At 39.4% G+C, this 18234-nt stretch overlaps 2 protein-coding genes across 5 annotated transcripts in view; both read right to left on the bottom strand.

Moving 5' to 3' along the window:
- The window catches only part of XRN1 (5'-3' exoribonuclease 1), an 86231-nt gene extending 77916 nt beyond the window's left edge, over positions 1 to 8315 (bottom strand). For 2 of the 3 annotated variants that reach the window (XM_031957822.1, XM_031957824.1), the window contains exon 1: positions 8056 to 8315. In XM_031957822.1, the coding sequence (XP_031813682.1) occupies positions 8056 to 8256 (201 nt within the window). In that variant the 5' untranslated portion in view covers positions 8257 to 8315. The remainder of the gene's footprint in view (positions 1 to 8055) is intronic. The other variant, XM_031957823.1, reaches the window with a different exon arrangement.
- Positions 8316 to 9128: 813 nt separating this feature from the next.
- ATR (ATR serine/threonine kinase) overlaps positions 9129 to 18234 on the bottom strand; it is a 113010-nt gene continuing 103904 nt past the window's right edge. For both annotated transcript variants that reach the window (XM_031957821.1, XM_031957820.1), the window contains exons 46-47: positions 13353 to 13458; positions 9129 to 9473 (exon numbers count right to left, since the gene is read on the bottom strand). In XM_031957821.1, the coding sequence (XP_031813681.1) occupies positions 9300 to 9473; positions 13353 to 13458 (280 nt within the window). In that variant the 3' untranslated portion in view covers positions 9129 to 9299. The remainder of the gene's footprint in view (positions 9474 to 13352; positions 13459 to 18234) is intronic.

Raw genomic sequence — 18234 nt, 5'->3', positions numbered from 1 at the left:
GAGAAAATAAACTTTTGGATTTTATCAGCTGGCTGTGTTTGAGGTGATTATTGATCTGAACTGATACTAAGGCTGCCTCCAGAAAACCTCCCCAAGAAACCTGCCCACAGAGAACGATCATGTTATAAAAAAGAAGAGAACACCACAAATTTCATCTTTTTTTCACGTTCTTCTTCTCTTTTCTTGGTATAGTACTTCACCTGAGTATTATCATTAGTTCCCAAGTTACCATTTTTATGCAGATGAATTCATCCATTTCACCAAAGCAACACCTGTAGAATATGCTTTCTCTTCTCCTTTGACACTCCCACTGATCTAGTGCAGGCCTTTATCATCTCACAACTATATTGCTGCAATGGTCCACTAGTGGATTTGCCTGCCTCATTCAATTCCTTCTTTATTTGGCCACTAAAGTTGTTTTCTTACACAAAGGTGCTATCATAATCACCGCCTACTCAATGAATTCCAGTAGCTTCTTGGCCTTCCAGGATCAAATACAAAATGCTCCATTTGGTATTCAAAGCACTTTATAATCTAGCTCCCTCCAATCTTTACAAGTCTAATAATACATACCTTAAGTCTTAATATAGTCAGGGACCTGGGCTGCCTGGTTGTCTAACAAGATACTCCATCATCTCTTGGTTTGAGGCATTTTATCTGGTTGTTCCCCAAGCCTAGAACACACTCCCTTCCCCTATGAGATGTCAATTAACCTCCCTGTTTTTTTTTTTTTTTTTAAGTTCTCAACTAAAATTCCATGTTCCACAGAAAGAGTACCCTAACTCCTTTTAAGTCTACTGCCTTCCCCCTCTTAATTATCTCTTATTTATTTGCTATACAGCTTGTTTTGTACTGATTTGTTGCAAAGGTCTCTCCATTATATTATAAGCACCTTGAAGACAGAGACTGTCTTGTGCCTCTTTCTGTATTCCTAGCATTTAGCAAGTGCCTGTGACACATAGTAGGTATTTTGTAAGTGTGTACTGATTGATATAACAGTGGCTGGCACACAATCAGCCTTTTAAAAAAATTTACTAACTGATAATCACTTATAGAGGATATTCACATATGGATCATATTGGTGGACTTCTATGATCTCTTCCTATTTTGAGATTCTAAGATCTATAATATTCAATAGGCAACTAAGTAACCAAAACATCTTGCATATATATATATAAATCTTATTACTCAAAAGCTTTGCTACACAGCTATTTAGCTGTCAAAGTAAAGTGAAAATTAAGTGACCATGGAATGTACTCTCTCTCTTTCTCTCTCTCCACATCCAATCAATTATTTCTCTTACCCATCCTATTCACATAGAAGCACAGAGCAATTATATTCTATCAGTGGAAAAGAAAAAGAAGTGTACACTGCAGCAACAAAGATTGTTAACACATCTACCAAAATGCATTTTAAGAAAAATTTACCCTCATTTAGGGGCTAATTCCACACAGAGACAAAGAAAAATTGCACATGTTAACTTAGATTGCTTGCTATATAGGGGAGAGAGGAGGAAAAATTTAGAATGCAAGGTTTTGCAAGGGTAAATGTTGAAAATTACCCTTGCATGTATTTGAAAAAATAAAAAGGTATTTAAAAAAAAATGTCCTTCTTTGTCATATTTTACCCCACCGGTGTATGTGTGTGTGTGTGTCTATACTACATTCTCCCAATTAGAGGCTTCTAGAGAACAGGGATGGCATCATTTTTCCCATTGCTCTTTGTACCTGGAATGCTATTTTGTACATAGTATGTGCTTAATAAATGTTGGATCTGATTCAGGTGATAAGCTATTTCCAGAAAAGCAAATTCTACTTTGACATTCAGGTGAAAAAACCACCACCACCACCACAATAAACAACTAACCAACCAGAACATCTTATTCAAAAATTTAGAATATCAAACTCAAAATGTCCAGAAAGGAATTCTTTTGTCCTTCCACACAAACCAACGTATTGATTTCTGTCAGGGGTATTACCAGCTTTTCAGTCAATTCTATTTTGCCTGTTTAATCACTCCCTCCTTCCCCAAATCCAATCACTTTTAAGTCCTGTTTGATTCAAATACCATCACCTCTTCAGTGTCTATTCCCATTTTTCTATTCACATAATCTCTCCTCAAATCAAGGATCTTGGTTTTTAACCTTGGCCAGTCTATTCCAAACAGAGTTTCCAAATTAATATTAAGTAAAGGTCTGACTACCAAAGGCAGAATTATGTACTTGATAGAAATCTTGTCCTGTGTGGGGTCCGGAAGATCTGGACTCAAGTCTGGTCTCTGACACATAAAGGCTCCATGACCCAAGATAGGTTATTTAATCCAAGTCCCAATCAATTCTCTCAAAAGACCATAAAATATAAAGTAGTTTCAGATTTGCATTGATAGGAGTTTCCTCATTGGGTAATTTACCCAAGATTGGACAAAAACAAATCCCCAAACAAAAACAAAACCTACAAACCTCTATCACTTTCCTCCTCAAAAAACCTCTCTCTATAGTGTACAGCAGGGGTCTTCAAACTTCGGCCCACGGGCCAGATGTGGCAGCTGAGGATGTTTATCCCCCTGACCCAGGGCTATGAAGTTTCTTTATTTAAAGGCCCACAAAACAAAGTTTTTGTTTTGACTATAGTCCGGCTCTCCAATAGTCTGAGGGAGGACCCCTGGACTGTACAGGATAAAGCACAAACTACCCAGTTTGACATTAAAAGTTTTTTACAATCTGGTTCCAATCTAACCATTTTTTTAAAAATAAAAAAATCAATACGTATTTATTAAATACTATGTGTCAGGAACTATGCTTGGTTCTGACAGCACAAAGTGAGACAGGTCCTACCCTCACTGAGTTCACATTCTACTGGGAAGGTTGGGGGGGGGGAAAGGATACAAAACATTCCAGAAAAGTGAGTACAGGACAAACCCCCCAAAAGAAGTGATTTAGAGAGAGGGGCACAAACAAATCAGGGAATAAGAAATATTTGGGAGGGTGAAAGGGAGAGAGAAGAGAAAAATAGATAATAATTGCTAATATTTAAGATGTGGACTTTAATCCAGTTCATTTGATCCCAATTATCAGGATAATGAAATAAGCCCATTCTATTTCATTTGCATAGAATGACTGGAACTGGAGCTCACCTGGCTTCCTAAGAGTTAAACAACCTTTGCCCAGACAGTTTCTAGATCCTGCCCCCATTCCTGTGTCCACTGACTATAAAAGATGCAATCTAATTTCTGAGATTAATTTCTTATCATTCCGCTTCACATGTTATGGTGGGTTAAACTGGTTGACTTATTTCTCTACACAATCTGCCATTTCTTGACTCAGTGCCCGTCTACAACATACCCATTGTCTTGCACCAAATACTTTTCCCATCTCTATTCCCACCTGCCTATTAGAATTCCCGTCTTCTTTCAAGAACTAGGTCTTTCTTGATCCTTGTCAAATGATCTCTTCCTCCACCATTTGCATTTTTTTTTTTACATTCTTATCTGTATATACATATTATGTCTTTCAATAGAATATAAAGTTCTTAAGGGACTGTTTCATTTTAACTTTTATTCCCAGTGTCTAGTACAGTGTACATGGTAAAAGTACTTAGTAAATGCTTGTTGAATTGAATGTGCTTTCAGCAAATGAAACATTATTTTCCTCATATGAAACAGATAGAGGACTAGATCTTAAAATGTCCCTTCTAGGGATAAAATTTTGTGATTCTACCTGAAGATCTGTGGCTATGGGATTTTCTTTTCACTACTTTATCAATACTTCACTTGCTCAATGACATGAGAAATGGGAGAACTTTGCCACTAGTGCAGATTCCTTTTTCTCCTGTGAGATTCTCATGCCCACCTTTCTGTAAATCCTCACCAGATCTCCGTAGTGCTAGAGACTCTTCTCTGGTTCATCTGTTATTTCATGGATATGAGTGTAACTCCTAGACTGCTACATGACTGGCTATACTTCTTTACTAGTCATGTGTCCTTGATGTCTTTTATGCTTAAGTGATTGGTAATGGGCTCCAACACATCCTTTCTCCACTTGCTTCCTCTCCTCCCTTTCCCCACCAAGCATCTTTCACTGCTCTCTGTATCACCTGTGATTTGGATCCTTTTTAGAAAAAGGTGTTCAATGAGTCATAACCACATAGCATCACAGTGTTACCAGAATCTAGTGATTTTTATTTTTAAAAAGAAAGTTCTGTAACTTGGGATCATTGAAAACACTGATATCCAATCAATCTCTCTCTTGTACTCAATTTTAGGACCAATGTCCATCTGCCATTCCCCCACAAACTATGTGATTGGTTAATATGGTACGCTGCTTGTCCAACTGCCATATAATTTTTCTTTTTTTAATTATTTTTAATTTAATTATTTTTAAAATTATTATTATGAATGGTTAGGCCAGTGAATTTCAGAAAGGTTTCCCTGGACAATTCCAGGGCTTAATGGAATCAGCACACTGCCAGGCAGTTAGCTGATGCTCTAGGTGACAAAGAGCTGGGCTTGGAGTCAGGAAGATCCAAGTTCAAGTCCAGCCTCAGACACTTACTAGCTGTGTGACCCTGGGTACTTCAGGTCACTTCACTTCATTATGTTTCAGTTCTTCATTTGTTAAATGGGGACAATAGTTAACACCTGCCTCCTCAGATTGCTGTCAGGATCAAATGAGCAGTAGCACAGTGTCAGGCACAGAGTAAGCACCATATAAATGCTAGCTATTGTAATTACTTTCATCTTCAAAGACAGGCAACTGCAGAATGCATAAGAAAGCCTTCTATATGGAGTCGTACAGGACATATCCTCCACGACAAGGGTAAATATCTTTGGTAGGTATGCTGCCTTTTATGTATTTCTCTGATGTTAACTTTGTGATCTAGCAAGACACCTAGTTTGTATATAGTCATTAAAGATACATTTTGTTCCATGAAACAGAAGATAGAGAACTATCAGCAGTACTGTGCCACTACTTAAGTAGCTAAGGAACACTGGAATATCCTTTGGTGCCTTCTCCCAAAAGCCCATTTTCCATTTTTCAAATGTAAAAATGGCATTAATATGTAGAATTTTGTTTTGCAGCCAGTTTTGCTAGAACAACCTGTATGGGATATTTTGACCACTAGCCTCAAGAGCAAACATTTACTGTTTGTACAGGATATTGTCAGGACACCATTAGGAAACATCATAATTTCCAAAGCTAAGGGCCAGCAAGCAAACTGGGCCTTGAGTTTGACGTAACAAGATTCCTTTCTGCTAACCCTCTGGATGAACTTGGATACAGCAAAATCCTAGAACTGTTTCACATCAGCACCAGATGTGCCCTGACCTTGGACAAGCTATGCTATGACACTTGGACACTCATGCTATGAATCGAATTTATCTCACTGTTGATATTATCCCTGATTGTCAGCTCACTTTGTATCATTCATTGATATGAGTACTGAGATTGGCCCACACTAATGCAGGTCAGGTCCCCTACTAGAAGGGGCCGGGCCCACATCTAGTTCCTCTCCTCCAAAAGAAAAAATAAAGCTTTTTGTTTATGACAATCATTAGCTCTTTGGTTTTATTTTGTTATTTCAGAGTTAAGTAAATTTTTTTTTTTTTAAACATCTCTAGTATTTGCATAATCTGTTTTGTGATCAAGGTTGACAACAGCACTTCATAAATTCAAGAACAACCCTTTCTAACTCCAATAACAGGGGACTACCTGACACAGAGAAATCTAGTTGCTAACCTGATGCCCAACTCTCTGTTTCCATAAACTCACCTAAATTAGCTAGTCTGCTACTGGTAGTTTGAAATTGTCTAAATCGTCTTTAGTACACAGTTATTATTTGCTAAGTTAATTGTTACTTGCTATGACTACACAACTATGTACCAAGGCATTTAACCAGTTTATTAACCATTTAAACTATAAAGCTATAAGTTTGTGACTAATTCATACTTCAAACTAGAATTAAATATAATTACTTCCCTAATATGAATAATTTATTTTGAGCAAAGGTCAAAGAATGTGGATTTCACGAACTTTATGCTTACTGACTCTTTTAGAAGAAGTACCTATGTAGAACCAAAGGAGAATAACTTTAAAATTTCAAAGATATATCAAACATCCCTTTATTGCAAAAATTTCCATCTAGGTTATTCAATACATTGAAGGCTATATATAACATTTGCCTAGGAACAATGACATGGGATTGCTTTAAAGACATAAAAGGATTTAGAATAAACAACTTTGAAAACCAGGTAGCTCAATCTCTTCATTTTACTAATGAGCCCCGCCAGAAATTCAGCAATTAAATGGGAAACAAGATGGAATGTAAACAAAGACCACAATGGAGAAGACAGGTTTAAGTTTGATTTTATTTAGTTTTTTTCCTCAAACACAGCCAATAGTAGGTATTCCTTTCCTGTATGGGTTAGATTAGATGGTTTCTAAAGTCCCTTCAAACTCTAAGATTTGGTGGCTCTCCAGAAGCTTCTCTTTAAAAAGGTATACAAAACCATCCATTTTATCATTTAATTGACAGCAAAGCAACTTTCTTCACTTGTAGTTCACCATTTCTTTAAAAAGGAAGTGTTATACTCTTAATATCTGGAACGCGCACTGGCCATTGTATTTAATTAGAATGACCTAATCCTCTATTGTATTCTTTGTGGTTACTGGGGTGTATATCTTTCTCACACAGCATCGATAGTTTTCATTGCTTTTAAACCTATTCCTCAAGTCTCTAACTTACAATAAAAATCCTTGAAACACTTAAAAAAAACACACAATTAGAAAGCTCCCTTTTCAGAGTAATTTGTAACCACAAAGCCCCTTTATGCCAACTCCTTAATGTCTCCACAGCATTGCTAGCATTGGTCCTCTTCTCTCCAATAGCTGCTAGCCCCCTTCAGGCCGTCCTCGCTCCCCCCAGACTACGGCTACCACGTCCTAATAGGCCTCCCGGCCTCTGTTCTTTCTCCAAAGTGTCCTCTACAGAGCCCTTTGGTTTTTAAAGCCCCTGCACCCCTCACCCTCCAGACCCTTTAAGGTCTCCCCCCGGCCCTTTAAATCCCCCGCGCCCCCAAATTCTCCCTAGCCCTTAGCAGGCTTTTAAAGCCCCTGTGCCCGCCCCCCCTCCCTCCCCCCGCCCCCGGGAGGCGGCAAGCAGGGGCTGTTGCCGGCCCGCGGGCCCTCCTGCCTCCGCCGGCCGCGCCAGGTCTCCGCTCCCGGCGCGCCCGGCTGACAGCGCACGGCAGAGACTCCTGGGGACAGGGCTTTCTGCCCCCCCACCCCGGCACCAGACGCAAGGCAGAGGCATTCCTTGCCCGCCGCCTCGGCTGACCCGGAGGTCCGAGCGCGTCCTGCCCGCGGCTCCCTGCGATCCCTCCGGCCCCGGCCCCTCCACCCCGCGGCTCCCGGCTCCCCTGCAGCTCGAGGAGGAGCTCCGGCACCTAGATTGTCCCGACGCTCTCGGGCTCCGTCCCCCCCCCCCCGCATCACCGCCGCCCCAACGCGCGGATGGCGTGGTTAAGCCCCGACGGCCGGGGGTTCTTCGGGCCGGGGCGAAGCCAGACACGGGCTATTTAATAGACGCTCGGTAATGATGCAACCGGACTAGCCTTTCTATATGGGGAAAATGAAAGGCTCCGCCCCGCCCCCCATTCCTTTGACAACACTCGTGGAAGTGGGCACCAAAGGGCTCCGCACCAAACCCCTCCCCCCGCCGCGGGCTTCCGGGTTCGTCCCGGCCCTTTTCACAGACGCGACAATTTTGAATTTTGGCCCCGAGAAGTAGCGGGGAAACCAGGAGCGCCCTTCGGCCTCGCTCCCACGCACGCCCCGACGGGACCCCAAGCAGGAAGCCCTCGAGAGCCGAGCCCACCGCCTGCCCGGGCCGAAGTCTGCGCGGCTCGAAAAGAAACGGAAACAAAGGGGTCCCAGCCCCGGCCCGACGGCGCTGCCCGTCCAAGCCCCCGCCCCGCGCCGAGGAGGAGGCCGAGGCGCCCCCGCAGCCCCGGGACGGAGGCGGGGGCGCGGGCCGAGGGGAAGTAGCCACCCCCACACACCTGATGCTCCTTCACCACCTCGCTGAGGCAGGGATACCGCTCCGAGATCCACCGATAAAACTTGGGGACTCCCATGTCGACCGTCACCGACCCCGCTTGCAGCCGTCGCCAAACCGAAACCAAACCCCCCGCCCGGGCCTTGGCCGCCTCCTCCGTCGTCGCGCCGCCGATGACAACACAGGCCCCGCCCGCCCAGACCATAGAGAAGGCCGCGCCGCCGCTCGCTGGGGCCTAGAGAGGCTGCTCGGGGCTGTGCCCGCGCCCAGCGTCGCCCCATCCCCCCAGCTCGCCTCCGGCCGCCCCGGCTCGCGCCCGCGCCTCGCGCCCCGCGTCCGCTGCTGGCTCCGGGGTCCCCTGAGGCCGGGGGCGCGTGACGTGGGCACGCCGGCAGCGCGACTCGGGAAGCTATCTGCAGGCAGCCGTGGGGGCCAGTCCTTCACGGGAGCGCTCCCCCCCCCCCCCCCCCCGCCCCGGTCCCGTGGGCTTAGTGAGAAGGAGCAGCCAGTGATAGCGCTCGGGCGGTCCGACCCCGGGCACTGGCTTGAGGCGGCTCCCCTGTCCCGTCCCCCAAACGCCCACTCCTCTTCCCCCCAGCCCCAGGCTGCCTCGAGAGAGAGAGGACGCGTAGCTCCGGAGAAATTGTGCGGCGCACAGCAGTCAGGGCTTTGAAAAGGAATTTAAGTTGATGTAGCAGAGCTCCCTGAAAAAGCAATTCCAGAAGTTAGGTTACAGCATCAGGGCGGCCACAGTGTCCACGCAAACCCACGTAAGATACCAGGGAGAGGCACGGTCCCCGTTGGAACTGTCCCTCAGGAATGTTGCCACAAGCAAGTCACAATAGCACCCTCATTTCGGGGAATGGGCGTGACGCAAGTCAGCCCGCTCTCCCGGCTCGGGGGAGAGTCCTGGGGAGGCCATGGCGCGGGGCGAGGGCGCTGCAGGAAGCCGGCGACAAGCTCCGCGTGGCGTTAATACAGTATCATTTGTGCGGATACTCTTTCTCCTTCAGTCTGTGTAGCAGGACAATGTTATTTGTGTGGCTAGTAGGATACATATTTTCCTAAGAAATTACATCTGAACGTATAACTTTATTTTTGTAGTCTATTCACAACCGAATAACCATTTTCTGGGAAAAAACGTAGACCGATCTAGAACAGTAGCCAATTGTAGCCATCTGGAACCGAATCACTGTTACCACGACTTTGGAGTCAAAAAAGAACATATTCACTTGTCACCGTTCTATTTTACAAGTAGGGAGTCCAACCAAGATACATCTGGCAAAGCAAGTTTTCGTCAGTTGCTTCTTGAATGAGGTAGTGCACATGTCCTTCAATAGATAAAGGCAGCCCTGTGACTCTGTTTCTGGCTTTGATTACGCCTTGCAGTCGCTGCTCGATGTCAAGGACATGAGTCTTGGCCTGGAGATGAGAAAATAGAACGTTTGAAATGAGTAGAAACACCTATGCATTCAGGTACATCTGTTTATTTTCTTAAATCCATTGCTCTAGCCTTTTCTGCTTTGCACTTTCCCAGAATTTAGACAGGAGAGGAAAAAAGAGAAAAATGTATTTCAAAAGTTTCTTGTTTGGGAATGAATTTCGATTCAGACAACCAACAAACATTTATTAAGTATCCAGTTGTGTCAAGAACTAATGGGGAACATGACAAACAACTGGGTATAAACAAGCTTCATAGAGGATCAAATGAAAATCATCCACAGAGGGAAGACTCCATAATTAAAAGGGATAGGGAAAGACTTCTTGTAGAAGGGACTTGTATTTCTAGCTGGGACTTGAAGGAAACCAGGAGGGGAAGATGAAGAGGGAGAATATTCCACACATGGAAGGCAGCCAGAGAAAATGCACAAGCTAAGAGATTGAGTTTTGTACATAAAGAGCAGAAAAGAGGCCAGTGGCACTGAGAGAGAGAGACAGACAGAGACACACACACACACACACACACACACACACACAGAGAGAGAGAGAGAGAGAGAGAGAGACAGAGAGAGAGACAGACAGACACTTGAGGCATGGAGACTCACTATCAACCTATTTCAATGGTAAAAGAATGAGGTGAGGAGGGTCTGTTCCTGGGTAGTGGGAGTATCAGAGGAAAGAAGGGGCATGAGAGAGGAATTGAGAATGATAATTACATTTTAAGCCCAAATGACAAAAAAGATAGGGTTATTCTCAACAATAAAAAAGGAAGGGAGTGGGCTTGAAGGGAAAGAAAATGAGTTAGATTTCGGACATGTTTGGTTTAAGATGTCTACAGGACATCCAACTCAGGATGTCCAATAGGCAATTGGAAATGCAAGACTGGAGGTCACACCAGAGGACTAGTTAAGTAGATTTATATGATAACTGAATCTTTGCAAACTTTCATTTCTACCTCACATGCCCAACCCTAATTTAATTCTAGTTCCTAAAAAGTTTGGCAAAATGCGAAAAACTCCAGATTGGGATATGCATCCTAAACTTCCAAAAGCTCATTCATTAAATAAGATGTTCAGGATACTTTTCTAAGAAATGAAGGATCATGGCAGTTTAGGGAAGTAAAGCAGTTGGTTACTGAAAGAAATGTTGCTCTGACAAAACTTCTATGCAACAATTAAGTGCCTACTTTGAACAATTTTTTGTACTGCCTCATGTAATCTGAATGTAAGCTTTAACTGAGAACTTTTTACTGTTCTCCTGACATTAACATGGAGTGAGTGTACAGAAAACACTGGCACAGGAGGAGATCAGAGAAGAGCTGGTGGTTCCAGACAATAAGATTTATTCACTGTGATAGCTATGCTAACTTTTGGATCTTTCTTTCCAGCCCAGGGACCTATCTTCAAAAGTCATTTGATTTTGAGCCTTAGAAAATTATACAAATACAATGAATTAATTAGACTATAGAAACATCAAATCCAAGTAGGACTTTATATACTTTCATAATATAATCTTATAGAACTCAATTTTGTTTTTTATTGTTCTAAATGCAGTTAAAAAGTTCATGTTTAAAAATCTAGTTAAAAACTTAACTTAGGATAATTGTTTCCACTTATCATTTATTAAGTACTAATATGAGGAAATGAAGAAGCAAATGAAAGTCCTTGCCAAAAAATAATCTGCATTTTACTTAAGATAACATGTTATACAGATAAGTAAATACAAGATACTTTGAAGAAGAACAGAATACTAACTGGAGGAAATTAGAGAAAGTGTGATACCTAAGCTAAACCTTTAGGTAATGAAAGAATTTTAAGAAGAGCAGCTAAAGCAGTAGAGAGCGCCTATCCAAAACCATGGAAACCAAAGATAAAATAACAAATTTGGGGAACAGTTAGTAGGCAAATTTGACAGGAATATAAAGAGCATGAAGTATAATAATATATAATATTGAAAACTGAAATATTGAAAATATGAAAAGACAAATTATAATGAGAGGCTAAAGAGTATTGTATTTTAGGGAGCCACTGAAGCTTTTTGAACTGGGAAATGAGATAGATGTGCTTCAGAAATACCAATTTGAATGTTACTAAACTGTACATATTTTTGGTTTACTGATAACCACGTTAGGCATATGCCATGAAGAAGTCAGATTTCAAAAGAAAGGACCTAAAAGTATGTGAGTAGTTAAAATAGCATTTTTTTTCTGTTTGTTTTAGAAATAAGACAATTGAGGAATAGCTGAGAAAATTGCATGGAATATTGCTACACCTTAATAAATGAAAGATTCAGAGAAACCTGGAAAACCTGAAGAAACTTTTTTGAAATCATGAATTAAAAAATATTTAGAAGGGATTAAAGAAGGAATTTTGTTACTACTTGATTTTATTACATAAACATTTTAAATTATGTAAAAACTCACTATTTCATATATAATCCTTTTTGTTTTCTTAGTATATTGAAATGTTTGATGATTGTTAAATTTTTATTATTTTTTTTATAAATGTCAACTTGTCAGTGATTGTTAAATTTATAATCTGAAATGTCTACCTGGCAACCAGATTGAGGATGCATTGAAGTGCAGAGGTATTACAGGTAGAGAGAACATATAGATAGGAAGTAACAAGAGACTGAATCAAGGTGATGGCCATGTGGAATCTAACTTGCATATTCTTTAATTTGAGCTGTGAAATTTTTTTGAGGGTTCCCCCCCTCCCCATTTCAAACAACTATGAGTTGTCTTCTGGTGTGATTATTGATAATCTCATTAGTATTTATATAGCCAAAAAAAGTTGCAAAGATAATTTGAACTAGACAATTATGGTAGTGTTCACAAATTTAACGATATCAAAGAACAAAATATTGACTCTGCACTTATATAGTGCTTTAAGGTTTGCAATAAGTTTTTGTCACAACTACTATGTGAAAATGTAAAACAATATTATCTCCAATTAAGAAGGCTGCTAATAGGTGGTACAGTGGATAGAGTGCTGCAATAATGAAGATTTAGTTCAAGGCTAGACAGGTCACTTAATCTTTGTCTCAGTTTTCTTAACTGTAAAATGAGAAAAATCAGCAATTTATATAGGGGTACTGTGAGGATTAAATGAGAGAGTATTTGTAAAGTGCTTTGCAAATCTTAAATGCTAGGTATTTTTATTAATGCTTTATTGCTAAAAAATGAAGACACTGAAGCAATGGTGTTCATATGGTTAAAGTATTCTAAGTCAGACTTTAACCAAAATCATATGCATTTAAGATTAATACTTTGGAAAAGTAAACATAAATTAAGACACATTTGTAATTAATGATTACTGAAGTCTATATAGATGGCCTGGCATAGGGAAAAGAATACTGAATTAGTAGCCAGATAACCTGAGTTTAAATACTCCTTTTTTTACCTTCTACATATGTGGCCCTGAGGGAAGTCATATAACTGCTCAAAATCCTCAACTTCTTCATTCGTAAAAATTGTTTACACAGTTAGGTGGCACAAAATGGCTGGGACTGGAATCAGGAACACCCATGTTCCTGAGTGCAAATCCAGCCTTAAGACACTTAACTAGCTGTGTGATCCTGAGTAAGTCACTTCACCCTGTTTACTTCAGTTCATCATCTGTAAAAGGGGCTAGAGAAAGAAATGGCAAACGAACCCAATATCTTTGCCAAGAAAACCCTAAATGGGGTTACGAAAAGTTGGCACAACAGAAATGAATGAACAACAGTAACAACAAAAAGGGTCTGATTTCCTGTCTCAGATTTTTGAGGATTCAATGAAATAATACACATGAAAACATTTTGTAAAATATATTATGTATAAAGAAGGGTCATCATTCTCTGTGATTTATATCTTCTACTAACCTTTTCATTGACAACTTCCCCAGTTTCATTCAACTGTGCTTTTGAACTCCCCTTTACTGGTTTACTCCACTCCACAAGAGGATCATGAATAAAAGTCTTCAAGACACTAAAAACAAAAACAAATATTCTTAGTAGCATAGACAAACTAGAAATTCTATCAGTCACAAAGACCCAATAACAAATAACTTTGCTATTATCTAGAAATCTCTGTTCATTTAGTAATATTCAATTTTAAAGTGATTGTCAGGAAGCCAATTATAACATTAATACAAATAGATATGTTTCCAATAAAAAAACAGAATATTTGTATAAGATACAAAATTTAATTTTAAAAAGGAGCCTCTAGTAACTAATGTACATCACTGAACACAATTACATTGAAAAGGCATACATTGCACTGGTAAGTACTGTCAAGCTACACTTAATAGAGTAAAAGTTTCCAGCAAAATCCAACTACCACTCCACCTCTTTGCTAGTAGCCTTCCCACACTGGAGAATCTGAACTGGAGGGGCCTGCTCTCCTTATCCCGGGATAACATTTCAAGAAGGGCCTCACTTCACTCTCCGCTTGACTCTTGAAACTTTTCTACCTTCCCCTCAAATTTATGCTATCTTTGCTTTATGACCTGTCTTCCCTCAACAGTATGTTATCTCTTTGAAGGTAGGAACACTCATTTATTCATGTTATTTCCCATGCTTAGCACCATACCTGGCACATGGTACATTCTAAGCCCTTAATAAATACTCTATCTTATCAATAACTCAAAAACATTTTTTAAAATGCCAAATAAAGCAGATCAATAACTAAGAACAAAAACAAATTCTTACAAGGTAATTGTGGGAAAAAAATTGCCAAGTGCCACTCTATACCACACTGTTTCTCCGACCCTCTACCCTGAGCTGAGGGTTTAAGACTCTTTTGCTGCAAAAGAGGTTCTATTTGGCAGTTTTCAGATCTCCCTGAAGTTAACAATTACCAGCTTTGAGTTAGCTGTGACTCCAGCAGGTGTAAAAAGAAGAGAAGTTTGTAAGTAATAGCAAGTGGGATAGTCTTTTGTAAGCTACCTTTATTCAAATCTGTGGCTTGGTGATGACTGAATCAGAACTTTACAACCCTCAAGAGAAAGTTGAGAAGTTGAGACTCTACTGTGGCAATGAAGAAGCAAAAAAAAAAAAAAAAAAAAAAAAAAAATTAAGTAGAGACTAAAGAAATGAACAAACATAGGAAAAGTACTAATATAAATGAATATCAGGATACCAAAAAATCCCAGGATAACCCTGAAACAACTAAAAGCAGAAACCTGGAAAGTAAGTAACAATTTTATTTTATAAATTGTATGTATGTGTGTGTGTGTGTGTGTGTGTGTGTGTGTGTGTGTATGTATATATATATATATATATATATATATATATATATATATATATATATATATATAAAATACATTTATTTAACAACAATAAAAAAAATTTCCTACTAAAGTGCTGAGAATGGTTGGAAGCCCTCATATGAGAAAAAGAAAAAGACATGAAATTAGAGATCTTGCTGAAAACTTGAGAATAAACAACTTAGAACAGAAACTAAAATTTACCTTAATCATGTGAATGACTAGGGAAAAGAGTGAGGAAACAAAATTCAAAATGATACAAGAAATGTTTGATAAGTCAAAAGATAGGAAAAAAATTTGGAACATGTGAGATATACAATGAATAAGAATCATTAGACCCTCAGAAAAGAATGATGAAACAAAAAACATCTGGATACCACATTTCAAGAATTCAGAAAATAACTTCCCAGGATTTTTAGAACTAGAGGACAAGATGAAAATAGAATCCAAAGATAATCTCCCAAAGAAATTTTAGATCTATACATCCTGAAATGTGACCATAAAACTCCTGAGCTTCCATGTCAAGTAAAAAAACTAACAGCATGAAAACAGGAAAAGACTGATAATATAGCATGAAAGAGCAATTACAATCACCTAAGACTACACAGCTAATAAGAGAAACAAAAAGATCAGAATGCTATGTCAAATGGAAAAGGCCTAGCAAGCTAAATGTTACTTACAGGAAACAAATTTTTTATAGCTTTGTTGCTTTTTTTGCAAACATTCCTTCTCTGAAAACCAGAGCTATATCAGTATTTGAAAGCCAAGTGTAGCAGATAAAAGAGAATCAGAAAAGGAAGCAAGATCGAAAAAAAAATCCTATTATATTTACATGCTAAAGAAGAGACTTTTGTCTTCTGAATCTCACTGTCTCTAAGGGCTAATGACGAAATATTGGAAAATAAGCTCAGGAATTAGGAGTTCAAATTATTTGAATTTGGTAATTCTTGGATAAAGCTGATTGAGGGACTAAACTAAGTCTGACACCAATAGACTGAGGAGAATGAACAAGCCCAAGTTAAAAACAGCAAGTTAAAGATTAGGCCCATGAGTGACTCCATACGTTTAGTTTGGGTGAGAGAGGGACCAATCTAACTAAAATCTAATAAACATGAATGATACAGTTATTTGAACAGATTACTTAAAATACATTACAAACTACTGGTGATTATTACATGGAAATCTTAACATATGTGTATTTTTGTACACACATATAAACAAATACATCTGTATTTGTATACGTTTACTTATATTTCAGAATTGTATGGATCTTTTCTAAAAACCAGAAGAGTTTTTATAACTATGTAAGAGCATAAAGAATTCATAAAGGGGCAGCTAGGTAGTGCAGTAGATAGAGCACCAGCCCTGAAGTCAGGAGGACCTGAATTCAAATCTCATCTTAAGACACTTAACACTTCCTAGCTGTGTGATTCTGAGCAAGTCACTTAACCCCAATTGACTCAGGAAAAAAAAAATCATATATAAAAACAGAAATACAGCAAAATTAAACATCCTTGATTGGGCAGAGCCAAGATGGCAGAATTAAGGCAGGAACCCACCTAACCTCTCCTCCAACTTCACCAAGTTCCTTTAAATAATGATACTTCACAAATTTTAGAGCATCAGAACACCCAAAAAGATGGAGTAGAACATTTTTCAGCCGAAGACATCTTGGAAGGTCACAGGAAAGGTCTGTAGCACTAGGAATGAAGTCTAGCCAGTATGCAATCCCAATGCAGGGTGCTCCAGCACAATCCTGACTCCAGTCCCAGCCCCGGCCCCAGCCCCAGCCCCAGCCCCAGCCCGACCTAGCCCTGGCCTCGGCCCTGGCCCCAGCCCCGGCCCCAGCCCCAGCAAAGGAGTAACAGATCTAGGGATCTCTGAATCAGCAGCTTACTGGTGGCTTCCAGACTTCTCAGCCCAACCGCTATAAACAAATTAGGAGAAAAAGGATAGTTTACCTCTTAGATCTGTGGAGAAGGAAGGAATTTATGGCCAAAGAAAAACCAGAGAACATTATGAAATGCAGAATGGATAATTTTGATTACATTAAATTAAATTTTTTTGTACAAATAAAACCAATGAAGCCAATATTAGAAGGGAAACAGAAAATTGAAAAAAAAGTTTTTACATTCAAGGGTCTGATTTCTAGAATATATAGAAAAATAACTCAAATTTATAAAAATAGAAACAATTCTCCAGTTGATAACTAGTCAAAGGGTATGAACAGACAATTTTCTGACAAAGAAATTAAAGTCATTGCTAGTAATAAGAAAAAATGTTCTAAATCACTATTTATTAGAGAAATGCAAATTAAGACAATTCTTCAGATTGACTAAGAAGATAGGATAAGAAAATGATAAATGTTGGAGGGGATGTGGGGAAACTAGGATACTAATACATTTTTGATGGAGGTGTGAAGTAATCCAAACCATTTTGGAGAACAATTTGGAATTATGCCCAAAGGGTTATCAAACTGTGCATATCCCTTGATCCATCAGTGTCTCTACTGGGTCTGTACCCTAAAGAGATCATAAAAAAGGGAAAATGACCAGTGTGTGCAAAAATGTTTGTAACAGCTCTTTTTTTTTTTTTTTTTTGTAGTAGTAAGAAACTATAAACTGAATGGATGCCCATCATTTGGAAAATGCCTGAATAAGTTATGGCATTTGAATGTAATGAAATATTAGCAGGTTCATTTCAGAGAGGCCTTATATGAACTAAAGCTAAGCAAAGTGAACAGAACTAAGAGAACATTACACAAAACCATCTGTATTCAGAGAGAGGACTATGGGGACTGAATGTGGATCACACATTCTTGATGTTTTTGTTACCTTTCTTATTGTTGTTTCTTTGCTTGGGTTTTTTTCTTCTGATCTCGTTTTTTCCCCCTTTTGATCTGATTTTTCATATGCAGCATGATAAATGTGGAAATACATTTAGAAGAATTGCACATGTTAAACGTATATTGAATTACTTGCTGTCTAAGGGAGGGAGAAAAATTTGGAACCCAAGATTTTGCAAGAGTGAATGTTGAAAGCTATCTTTGCACGTATTTTGGAAAATAAAAGGCTATTATTTATTTTAAAATTTTAAAAAAATTTGATTTAAAAAACTTTTGCATTTTTACAACAGATAGAAATGTTGGCATACAATCAAGAGATCCTGAAGAAACTCAAAACAAATCTGACCCTTTACTAAAAAGTGGTCAAATGCTATCCCTGAAAGGTTAAGAGAGATGCTATGACCACTTTGCTCTTTTTTTTCTTTATAAAAAAAGCTGTTCACCTTCCTTAAATATTTTCCCCAATTCCTCTTTACTTACCCAAATCTTATTATTCTTTAAAATCCCATTTCCCTGTAAAGCTGTCTATGACTACCTTAAGGCTTAACGCTGTCAGCAGTGAATTCAGGGGACATGGACAAATGGTAGAATTATATGGTAGGTAGTTCTATGATTTTTTGACATGGCTTCTTTAATTTCTTAACCAAACTTT

Source organism: Sarcophilus harrisii, chromosome 3 (genome assembly GCF_902635505.1).
Source record: "Sarcophilus harrisii chromosome 3, mSarHar1.11, whole genome shotgun sequence".
In the NCBI taxonomy this organism is placed as follows: Eukaryota; Metazoa; Chordata; class Mammalia; order Dasyuromorphia; family Dasyuridae; genus Sarcophilus; species Sarcophilus harrisii.
This window is presented reverse-complemented; position numbering and strand designations above follow the sequence as displayed.